The sequence below is a fragment of the Poecilia latipinna genome, unplaced genomic scaffold (genome assembly GCF_001443285.1).
Source record: "Poecilia latipinna isolate Pla-1442-1.1 unplaced genomic scaffold, P_latipinna-1.0 Scaffold604, whole genome shotgun sequence".
In the NCBI taxonomy this organism is placed as follows: domain Eukaryota; kingdom Metazoa; phylum Chordata; class Actinopteri; order Cyprinodontiformes; family Poeciliidae; genus Poecilia; species Poecilia latipinna.
Window position 1 is genome coordinate 151,352 of NW_015113220.1, and position 12,744 is coordinate 164,095.

Here is a 12,744-nt window from a genome sequence, read left to right on the forward strand (position 1 = left end):
TGCATGTTAAAATATTTTCCTGATGCAAATGATACATTTGTTTCCATGCCTGCCTGCAGGAAGTGGCAGCAGGCTGATGAGGTAATTCAACCCTTTGAATCTGGTGTGTTTGAACCGGAATGCATCTAAAACGCACAATGCACCAACTAAGGAGGGGTGTGATGATATGCAAAGGTATCAAGTTCACCAGAACATAAAATAAAGAGATATTTGCAAGATTTTGAAGAAGCTAAGCATTAATTTTATTTGCACCTACATATTTACAAATCGTAAAGTGTTTTAAAGAATCTGTAACTGGAGGAAAAATAATTCAGTTCAAGTTTGACTAATTCACATTCAATCATTATTTGCTTATCTAATGATATGAAATGATATATTACAGATCTGAATGTCCTGAACACAAATTTTCTTGGACATACATTATATGAAGATGACCATCTGTGAGGTGTTTAAGCCAGCTGGCTGTGCTCCTCTCATGACCCCTGGCTTTGTTTTGCCAGCATGATGTTTGTGTTGCAGTTACATGTTTTCCTTGCATCTATTGTTGCACTATCTCTGTTTTTCTCTGGATGTTTGTGGCGACAGCAATGAAGCCAACCGTGGCGAAGAGGGATTTTATTCCAGAACCGTAAAAGAGGTGTGGGTAGCATTAGGATAAAGGCAAAGCTGCCCCTCTGTGCATCTTCACCTTAACAAAGTTATGCCTTGCAGGATAATTCTGGTCTTAACTCGGAGGCAGGTCCTGACTCGGAGGCCAGTCCTGTCTCGGAGGCCGGTCCTGACTCGGAGGCCGGTCCTGACTCGGAGGACGGTTCTGACTCGGAGGCAGGTCCTCCCTCAGAGTTAGGCCCGCCCTAGGAGTCAGGACCGGCCCCCGAGTCGGGACCGGCCTCTGAGTATGGACTAAAAAACATTGAAAGCCAAGACGCAGTAGTCTTTGACGACCAGGACATAAACAAATACTATCCATATGTGAATAAAGGTGATCTAGTTTTGGAAGACATCGAATCAATAGACTTCGAAGACCTAGACAAGAATGAAGAGCCTGAGATAAAACCTGCTATTGAGGTGAAGCCTGCTGTTGAGATAAAGCCTGATGTCAACAGAAACAGGATGTGTCGTGTTGAAGGGACGCTCTCCAGCAGAGAGGATGCACAACGCACCATATGTGGGAACACAAAAATATTCCCAATGCAGACAAACCTTGGTGCTGAAAGCGTGACAAAAATACCAAGATTTGGTCTTTTTGAATTTGCTGGAACTGGAGGACCTGCCTCCGAGTCAGGACCTGCCTCCTCTGAGTGGTCTAAACTCAGAGGCCAAACTAAGACTGGACAAAACTCAACGCTCAGACTCGAAGGTTCTTGAGTCTGAGCATCGTCTGAATTATCTCCACAACAGAAAGAATGCTGAATGTACTTCCATGCCTTTCTGAGATAGTCTTGTGGAAGATTAATTTTCCTAGGACGTGCCAGGGTTCTTTTGAAACACTGTATAACCTTGTAAATAACTATTGGGTTGTCACTTTTTATCATCTTAAACAGCAATTCTCTAACTAAATCATCATTGCCTGAGAGAAGTTGAAATATATCTCTGCAGAGTTTTCTTTCCATCTTGTCAAAAAAGACAAAATCTATATCCTTTACTTCTTCCCAGAGTTTAGGAGCAAGCTTTTTCTGGACAGGTAGGGTGTGCTTCATTTTGCAAGCGGCATATCTAGCTCTATGACTGGACTTATAAATCAATCGCCAAAGAATTTTTTCCACTATATTTCTTCTTTCCTCTTCTGTTTCACGTTTGAAACCCTTCTCTTTCACGTCCCTCAAACATTATTCAGGGTCCATGCCTGCCGGAGTATAATCCTCACTCAGGCAGTTTTCATCTGAGTACAAGTCATCACTAGGAAAAAAAGTCTTTCTGATCTTTCTTTTCGTAGACTTAAACATTTTCTTTGGAGGAACAGGATTCTCCAGGTGATGTTTGAATTTTTCCGCAATAACTTTGTCCTTCTGGGTGATCAAGAAGTCCAATTAAATGCAGTCCAGAAGCAAAGTGGAAAGCATCTCTGGCGAGGCTTTGGAAAATCCGTTCACTCAGCTCTTCTGACACCTCTGAGAGAACATCCACATTTAATTCTCCAGTTTCTCTCAAAAGTAAGATCATTGGCCCCTTCACTTTACCGCCCTACCCATTTTTATTTGTTATTTGGTCTCTATCTCCTAACAGGCATAGTAGGGCAAGTGTCAATGGCACCGCTACATTGTAGTATTTTTTTGTGATTGTTGCAGCTTAAAACCACTGAAATTTGCAGCTACTTTTTCAATAAGTTGCAGTCAATTTGAAAATTGACTGCAACTTCAAATTAACTGATTTTCAAGCTTGATTGAAAAGGTTTATATATGTGGAAAAAGTTGTATAAAAATGGAGATTTAACAGATCATTACGATTCTTGTGAACTGTAGTAATTTCAGAAAGTTGAAATTGCTACACATAACCTTTCCCAAAAAGGCAGGATTTTAACATAGTTAATATTTAATTAATAAAAAAAACATATTCATTACTTTAATACAAATCAAATCCTGTCCTGAGGAACTGTCAAAGTGCAAAAGAAGAATTCCATATTGGTTATTACAGTTACATGATCTGTTTACACAAATCTTAAAGAACATCTCAAAATGTTTTTTGCAAAGAAACCCCCAAAAAACATGCTTTTGTCTTGCAGGTTCCACTTTCAAGAGATGTTGTGAAATAGGAAGTTAAAATAGAATGGTATCGAGAAGATTGTTCAAAATTCAGCAGGAAGGAAGTGGAAAACAAGAAGGCGATTGGTCAGATTTGGGGAAAATTTGCATTGAGTGATGAAAATGGCAAGTCTTTGCAAAATTTGCAAATGATGAATTGATGAACTTCCTGGTGGGACTGACTTTTACCTGACTGCAATCATTTGATGACCAGGATTGAAGTGGCTTGTCTGTAACTGACTTGTGACCTGTGTGTGTGTGGCCATTGTTCCCTACGAGGGGAAAAAAATCAGAATTTTCCTTAAAGTACTGTATAGCTGAAAGCCTTTCACTTTTTAGTCATTGTTCTGAAAGTCTTGTCACCAGCTCTCCCCTCTGCTCCATCTCCACCCTGCTTCATTCTCAGTTTGACCTTCATGAATTGAAACATTGTTCATGAATCTTGTAATTCCCGAGGCATTTCCATGTTTGCTCACAATGGCTTTTGTTTTGCAAAAGCCCTGACCTCACAAATGCAATCTTTTACCTCCGGGCCCCAAGAAGCACGTGGCAGATGCGGAGCAAACCCTGACACACATGACTGACGGGTTTGTTTTTCCTCACCTTGTTCCAGGTTAGGAGATGTCTCCAATCAGCCCACAGTTTAAAAGGACTTCTCCTTTTAAATTGCGCAGCATTGGGTGTCCTTTAACCTCAGCGGTAGAAACATATAATGGTGAGGTTTTATCTTTACTGTCCCCAGACTGATGAACTGCGTTTGTGCTGGTCTATGTTGACAATTCTTCCGAGAAGCTCACAGATCACTGTGCAAATAGGACCGCAGTTTAATGTTAAGAGCGGCGATCATAAAGCCCTAAAAGACGGTTACCATGGAGCAAATGGCAAATTAAACCCATGATTTACACTTCTATAAGAAGATCAAGTTTGGTAAACCATTAAAGAATTCACTGCTTCAGTAAAAACAACATAATACAATAATTCATGCGTTTAATCTGTCAGTAATACGTATTACTGCATTCCTCCTGCCCAGTCCCACACTATTATACTTGGAGCGGCAGCTTGTAGTTTAGCCAGCGGTTTGTATGCAATAATAACACCAAATGTCTGCTGCTAAACTAGCCGCCACTGTGTTCAGGGAAGAGAGCTGGCTTTTCCCTGCACTGTCTGTCTGTAACCAGCGGTTGGCACAAAGCACTCTGCAGCATTCATCGATCTGCTGCTCGCCAGCAGCATGAGAGCAGCCATTAATCAGTCCACAGCAGCTGGCTGATGCAGGACAGCATGTTTTCTTTCTCTCCAGTTGCTTCGTCAGTGTGATGCAAATCCGGTTTGCTGCAGCAATAAACTGCCATTTTTACAGCCTTGCTTGTTTTGAGTTTCCCATTTCGACTGCAGAAATTTTGCTCTTGCTATGTGATTCATTAAAGTTCTTCATGGATAATATATGACTTCCTGTCCAATATCAGGTAAAAGGTTCAATGTTGCAGCAGCATAAGGGAAGAAATGGAGCAAATAAATGATCTGAATTGATCTCAAACTCTAGTTTGTTTTCCTAGAAAGTCAAGGCAAATGAACTAGAGTTTAAGTCAAGTTTATTTGTATAAAACATTTCAGCAACAAGGCAGTTCAAAGTGCTTTACATGTTAAATCATACCTTAAACATTGTACAGCACCCAATTATGAAACAAGCACTAAACATTCCATTTTGTCAAATCCCATCTTCAAAATCAACAGTAACCAACAGTGGATGTACCGGCTGATTGGTGGCGGTACTTTCACTGCAGCGTCAGAATGGAGGTTTTGTGTCAAATCTGCTGCCTTGAAGGCTGTACAGAATGATGTCCCTGCTAACCTGCTAGCTTTATAACTAGACTGGTCAAAAACAAAGAAATGGCAGTCTTTTTCTTGACTGTGTACATTCTGCATGTGTATTTGCAGACATAAATATCCCATTGTGTTATTCAAGTAACATTGGCAAAATATCCACTATCTTCCATGTATTTGTTTTAAGCTCCATAAAAAAGGGACAAAATAAACATGTTTCTAATACTTCGTTCAGTCTTCCACCCCATTGAAGTTGTTGTATCTCTGTAAAAACTGGACAGAACAGCCAGCAGTGTGTTCCCAGCGTGTCCTCCGTCCCTCCACATTTAAAATAGCCTAAATGGTCTTTGTTTAATAGTGCGTGAAAGCGAGTCACAAGATTTTCTGCACATGGAAAATTTTCCCACCCGGCTTGCTCCGGCTGAGGCTGGATTACAGCCGTATGATTATAGCCTGCAGCGGTGTTGTGTTGATTTGCTGTAATGTTACACCAGGAGAGTCCATACAATAAATATTCTACATGTAAATCCCAGTGTTTATATATGTGAGGTCATTTTAGAAAATCAGTTCAGCCGCTGTTTCTCTGTGGTTGTCTATTATGTTACGCCAAGAGGCGGGACCTTTTTGAAACTGCATTGAGCTTGTAATAATGGGACAACAAACCAGCACCACTGTGTTTAGATGGTTAAAGTTTAAACCGTGAACCACTTCTTTATTTTTTTTATCTCCTCCTCTATATTTTTAAATGTGCTGCTGATGAGCACTGTTTTTATTGCTATACATTGTTGTTGTCAGGTATGCAGGTAGACTCAAAATGATTAATGAATTGAAGTATGTTTTATGTTTTTGTTGAGGTCTTTATGTGCTACTGGATACTTGAATTTCCCTGGGGATTTCATGACTATCTGTGGATTAATTGTTTGATTGGTAGTCAGCCATCAGAGATGTTGGCATCTTATTCAGGTGTTGGCGCAACAAGCCCTGCCTACTTGGGATTGTCTACATAAGCTGTGTTTTGGGGAAATTGCAGTAGATTCACCATCATTCAAGGTGTTGGAAAGGTCTTCTTACTATCACCATAATCTTGATTCTCTTTCCCAATAAAGTTGGTATTCTGACTCAGCCACTCCAAACATTTCTTAAATTATTGTTGTGATAACTGGCTGGTTGCACTATCTGCTTACCCCTGATGAACTAACAGACTTCCGACCGATGATGATGTCTTGTGTGTGACAGTGCCTTCGGCGACTGAAGTCACAGTTCTGCTTTCATACAGCAAGTATCCCTCTGGTTTACTAGTGGTGGCAGTCTGATGGGGCTGTACAGCCCCTAACCCATGGGCTCAATCCCACAATGCTGCATTATAGCCTTTGGATTAAGGCTGTAGTCAAACACTAACCCCACTTCTACAGCCAGAGGCTGAATCAAACAGCTTATGTACAATTCCACCATTATTTTCCTGGACTTACCCTTCCTAACCCCTTCTATTTTAAAACTTGGCTATAAAGTGAAGAGCAAACAGTTTAATAACTCTTTTATGGGGATTTAACAGCAATATTTCCTGTTTTTACTCTCCCTCAAAACTCAGTAATGTATACCACCATGGTTGTTTATATGGGCAGGAAAAAAAGTAATACATAAAATCTCTGATAAAAATTCTCAGTTTGATATATTTTAGCGACATTTTTGCTTTTGTTTGTAAAGCTTGGGAAAGAAGGCAATGAGTGCTGTGTCCTGGTTGAGTTTAAAGATGGTGATTTGTATGAGGCCATTTTGTTTTGTACGCTTTGTATGTGGAGTGTCTTATAAGCTCACCATAGATATACTACTATGTCCTTCATAGATACATTTTTTCTGCTTTCTATCAAAATGAAATGCACCATATTTCAAAGATAAGTACTGATATTGAAGTCTGCATATATAAAGACATGCAATGCAAGAAAACCTGTAGATTCTCGGGCATTCTTTGCGCCCTCTGCGGCAGTTTTACTGTTAGACTCCTTGCAGCTTCTGCTACTGAATAATTCATGCACATGACAGGATTCATTATAAAGTGTTTCAGTTGCAGCTCCCCTCTAGCTGAGCCAGCTTCGCAGTAATGGAGGCTTGACTGAAGGCAGTGATTGATTCTGGACAGACTGTTATGGGTCAGAGAATGACGCAGAGCAAGTGGGAATTGTTCAGATCAGTGAACCATTACAAAAGGTGCAGCACAGAGTGTAGAATGCAGTTATGCAGCTCTGTCACTTTACTGTCACTGTCACTGTTTACGTCCAATAAGCTGCTGTTACAGCTCCACACTCAGCAGCTCTCTGTCATGTTGTCATGCCGTTGGGTCGGTGGATTTGGGTTTGTCATCCAAGTAAAACTTTCAGAAGTACTATAAACCTGTCACAATAAGCAAATAAGCAAGTAATTGCATAATAAATACAACTGAGCTCAATATTTCCATTCTTCATAATGCATTATATTTATGGTTTTGGTTGTTATTTCCTTTTATTTCTTCCTTTCTTGTTTTTATTTGTTGTGGGTTTTTTTTTTTTTTTAGTTTTAAATGTCTTCCAGTTCCACTGAGGAGTGTTCTGAACAAAATTAGCGTTTATTAGACTTTCCAAGTTTGAACTGGCATTATTATGCCATTATTTTGAAAATGGTCTCAAAATAACAATATTATCATTTATTGGAATCATTTCTGGGACATTTTATGATCAAGTGTATTATTATTATTATTATTATTATTATTATTATTATTATTATTATTATTAGTTTATTAATGTATTATTGTGACGCATGCATAGGTGTACATTCATTGCAAGATTTAAAAGTATATTCTACATTTTCTACAGAAAATGTATTGTTTTGTAGCATTTTGCCATAAGGCAGTACTCCCACATGCTGTATTACATTTTCAAATGTCGATCTAAATCTCAGTGTAGTGTCTCTTCCAGCTGTGCACGTCTAGAGACTGAAACTTTCTGTCCATTGATCTGAGCTCAAGCTCCGCCAGATTGAATGAAGAACATATGTAAACTACAGTTTTTTTTTTAGTTTTGCCATTGATTCTTTGTTGGATTTAGGTCTGTATTTTAACTGGGCTGTTCATACATATGGAAATAATTTGATGTAAACCATTCCACCATAACTCTGAAAGATAAACCTCTACCTCAGTTTATTTTTGCAACTTCTAACAGTCGAAGCAGAAAAGCATCCTCCCAGCATAATGCTACCATCGCCGTGTTTTGCTTTTGGTCTGTTCAAGAGGTTTACTTCTTCACATAGTAATTTGCATGTAGTTCAGAATGTTGAGGTTTTATATTTTTGTTCTACATTACACTTCTTAAATAATATACACTGAGTAAATTAAAGGATGCAAGATTTTAAGTGAACACATTATTGTCACACAAGTTAATCAGAAGGCATATTGTCACCTTTGTAAAATCACCTGTAGAATAGAATAGAATATACTTTATTGATTATCAAGTGTAAACTGTTAGTTGACAAGCTGCTCCATCCAAGGTGTTAAATATTGATAATGCAAATATAACCATAAACAATACATTTATAAAATATACCTAAGAGTGGCGTAAATAATTCAAATATGACTGAATATAAGTAAATAAATATGTCCTCATATTTCCTCATATATTTCTTCTGTGTATCTTCCAGCTGTTACGAGAACTGAAGCACCCGAACGTTATCGCCCTTCAGAAAGTGTTCCTGTCCCACAGCGACAGGAAGGTCTGGCTCCTGTTCGACTATGCCGAACATGATCTATGGGTGAGTCTTTCTGGTGATATCAGCCAAATCCACACTCTTTGTACCGAAACAGTCATTTCATTCTATTTTTGTCTACAATATAAAAAAAAATGTTTTGTTTTATCTCTAGATGATTGAAAGATAAAGCGTTTTGTCTGTCACAGTAAATCGCTCCAGTGACATCCACAGAGTGGTGGATGTGAGGCCTTGGAAACTCAAACTGTCTCAAACTTTGTCTACTTTGCAGCACATCATTAAGTTCCACCGTGCCTCCAAAGCCAACAAGAAGCCCATGCAGCTCCCCCGAGGGATGGTGAAATCTCTCCTGTACCAGATCCTGGATGGGATCCATTATCTCCACACTAACTGGGTGCTCCACAGGGATCTGGTAAGCAGCTAACTTTACTGCTCCAGTTTGCCTATGTTAACACACACCACCCATGGCACACACTTCATCCTGGAGCCATTTCCATGTGATTAAGCAAATAAATCTTTATCCTTATCTTTTAAGACATTGGTAACAACTTGCTGTGTAGATAAAAATTACTATATATGCTTCATTTATAGTAATGGAAAGAAATTATTTTAAAAATTAGCTTTTAGTTGGTTTTTGTAAAGCTAAAGTCCTAGTGCTGCAGCTGAGAAGTTTAATTCATTTTTAGTTTTCGGCCTGTAGGTGGAACAACCAGCGGGCCTTGGTCACATGCTAAGGACACACATGTTTTGAGGTTTGGAAGTATATACTGGTGGTTGACCATTCAAACCTTATAAGCAAGAAGTAAGATCTTGTAGAGTGGATGGGAGCCAGTGGAGCTGGATGAGGAGCAGGTGACATGAGAAAACTCTCCAATGGACATCAGTTATCCTCCATTAGCCTAAAGCAGCGCTGCTGTCTCTGGATTAATGTTGAAACTAAAGGACTGAGTGGCTCTCCAGTTTATCACGCTGAATCAGCGCAGTCAGCAGAGATGTGTTTCTGCTATTGTGCAGGTGTTGTTATGTCCCAGTGTGTTCTATTATTATAAATGAGATAGTGTGAAGGAGTGGGATTGTTGTGTGTGAGGAGCAGAACGCCCTGAACTCAACCATCTAATCTGACTGCAGCACACCATTAGTTACTGTGAGATTCTTCACTTCTTTCTTTTCCCACACAACTCCTTTTGTTGTTGTTGATGGGAAGTTACATTCTCTGAGACTCAGACAGAAACAACAACAATCCATGAGGAGGAATCTGAAAGTATCGTGTGTGTGTGTGTGAGCCGTGGGTTGAGATGAATTTGTTCACAAGCTGAATTGTTGCACAAGGGTTTGTTGACCTGGACTGATGAGTATAAACGTTATTGAGTAGTTAGCAGGAGTGTTCCAATGCTTCAGCTGGCAGATGAATGCAATGAAGGGTTTATTTGTGGAATAGATGAACCCAACATTTGTGGAATAATATTCCACAAATAGATTTCTCCAGAAGAGTGCCTCCAAAATTTGAAGTTTGACTAGTTGAAGGGACTTTAGATCTTAAATCAGGAGGAATGTGTGGGCAGGTTCTTGAGAAACAGAAACCTGTTTAGGCAGTCTGCTTCAAGACCTCAGGAGAAAGAAAATTTTCTGTGATCCCCTTTGGCACACTTGAAAACTACTTTGCACATGCTCACTAGGGTTGCACTGATAAATTGACCAGCCAATAAATTGACCCTGATTTCCTTAATTTTGGGAGATTGTTGATCGGCCGATACTTACTTGTGAAGACAGTCTTAACCAATTTTTATCTACATCAGTAAAGGTCTAAAAATACTGTCTTGCTCTGCTGTGGTAGAGGTTTTACTGATAGATAGATCTCTGCATGTTTTCAGTTAACAATAGTCACCCCACTGTTACCAACGTTAACAACGTATAAGTATAACAACGTTCTTGCTATACTTAGCAACATTTCAGACAAAAAATTCAGTATCGGCCAAAATCAAAAGCAGCAGGTCAGGCTTTTTAAAAATTTATCAGGGATTGGCCAAAAAACTACAATCGGTGCAACCCTAATGCTCACTATCGGTTTCCCCTCCAGAAGCTACAGAGACTGAGAGGAAAGGATAAATAAAGTATGTCAGAAAAAAACATGGCCTGCAAGTGTTTTCTGAAAATCTTTATTCTATTGCTACTTTAAGAAGAATGTGGACCATTCCAAACACCTGTAGACTATCTTAGTTTGAGCCGGTCTCAACGTTCCATTCAGAGATACAATCCAGTACAGCCTGATAGGGGGGTGATAATGACAAAACCAGAACAATCTGGCTCCGCCTCTTTTCACTTCATAATAAAAGCTTGTTGTTTTTTTGTTTTTTTTTCAGAAGTACAATAATAGCTTTGTAACTTTTGGTTATAGTTGACCTTATCAGAGTTGATAAATATCTGACTCCTCCTTCGTATGCTGTCTGTGTTTAAGCACTTGGTGCCCTAACCACAGCACAAAGGTTTTAAACCATCTGATTGAATTTGTGTTCTGATGTGGCCACAGTAGCCATGAAGTGTTCCTTAAAACAGTCAAAAACATAACGCCAACTGTTATGTACAAGTTTCTGGTATAGCTCATAAAAATATTGTTGCCTCTCTGTTATTATTACCTTCATCTGGTAGATTTTCTTTAGCTAACAGTAATCTATAGAAACTAAATAGAAATCCACAAAGAACATTTCTATTTAGGATAAACCAAGAAACAAAATAGAAAGGAATAAAACTATATAGCAAGACCTTTCAAGCAATATAAAGAGTGCTGAACAGAATATGATAAAACCTGAACTGAGGTACAACATAGTAGATCATTATAGTAAAAAATCTAAAGGAAATTAATATTCAAAATTTTTTTCAGATAAAGGGTAAGTTGATATGTGCCATGAGTTTGTTGAGGCCAGACTTAATACTGCAAATAAATTTTTTTTAGATCAAAACAGTAACTTCTTTATCATTTTAAGCAGCTTCAATTTTATGAAGCTGCTTAAAGCTTATTTAACAAATAATGTTAAATGTTAAATAAACAAATTATTTAACATTATTTGTTTAAATAATGTTAAACAAATAACATTATTTTTCATGTCTACTTTAAAGCCAAGAGACTTGAAGATCTAGTAACTGTAATATTACTAGACTCACTACAAAAGTTAAGAGAAAGACACCAACCTATCACTTTGTAATTAGTTACCTCTAATTGAAGTTCAAGCTGCAGCTCAAAGTCATGTTTGTATTAAAAAATATTGTGGTAGTATTACAAAATATATTGAAAGGTTTTAAATGAAATGAAACATTTTTGTACATACCCTGATTTTCTTATTCAAAATGTTTCCCATTGTAGATCTGATGTAAAATATTGTCTGAATGTGTTTTTTCAGTGCTTGGTGAGATTCAGATATGAAATGTTTGTGTCGTTCTTAATATTTGTAGATATTATGATGAATCTGATGTCTTTAAAACAACAAACTTAAAATGTAAGCTGCAACCCTCATCAAAACAGCTCTGTATCTGACAGTCAGCTCACAGATCTAAGTGTGTTACATAAGCAGCAGAACCAACAACCAGACACATCAGTGTTCTTGCAGCTTCTTAGCAAACAGATCTGTCACATTAGATTAAAACAACAGGACTGGTCCAATTTGCTTTCGCTGCATCTCACATGTGACTGTACGGTGCAGACTCCCACAGCCCATCTGTATGTTAGCTCCCACACTTCCATCCCAGTTCCCTCTACAGCTGCCGCTCACAAAAAGGGCCAGTGTGGTCTTTCTATGATAAAAACTAAGCAAACAGAACAGATTAGGTGGGAGAACTTCAACTTGATTGGTGCCGTCGCTGATTTGACTATCAGATGGTCAGAACAGAGGCTGTCTTTACGTAATTCCCAGCAGCCTGATATTACGCTTTGTGAGTTAAAACAGCTGAGCTGTCAGTTGTGGATAAGTGGAGTTCAGAGGTCAGCAGTTCAGGCCTTGGTCTGTATCTGTTTCTGTCAACTTTAAATCAGATTTTGTGTGCGTATCAGTAATCCATGATGATTGTTTTCTAAAATGTCTCATTGCTGCTAAACAAGCCCACACCATCAACAACCCTCCTCCATAAGTTATTGTTGTAATTAGAAAGAGTTGCTACTATCTTAAATATTTTACTATAGTTCAGTCGTTTCCTTTGTTTGATGGTGGAATCATATTTAATGGCATTTTGACTCTTCCCCGTTTGATGTCTGTCTATAGTTTCTTAGATTATACTCACAGCCAACTTTATTAAGCACACCGAACTGGTAGTTTTGCCTTATTGCTTTGACATAGAACCAAAATAATATCTGAAACATTCCTCAAAAATGTTTATCCATGTTGACATCCTAATGTGAAACACTGGCTGTAGATTTGTCTACTGCAGTGTTTTTCAGCCTTTTTTGAGCCAAGGTACA

The 12,744-nt window shown here is 38.5% G+C and overlaps 1 protein-coding gene across 1 annotated transcript in view; it reads left to right on the forward strand.

Moving 5' to 3' along the window:
• cdk19 (cyclin dependent kinase 19) overlaps positions 1-12,744 on the forward strand; it is a 74,480-nt gene that overhangs the window by 30,512 nt on the left and 31,224 nt on the right. Inside the window, exons 3-4 of the mRNA XM_015042857.1 lie at positions 8,232-8,342; positions 8,569-8,709. Of these exons, the coding sequence (XP_014898343.1) occupies positions 8,232-8,342; positions 8,569-8,709 (252 nt within the window). The remainder of the gene's footprint in view (positions 1-8,231; positions 8,343-8,568; positions 8,710-12,744) is intronic.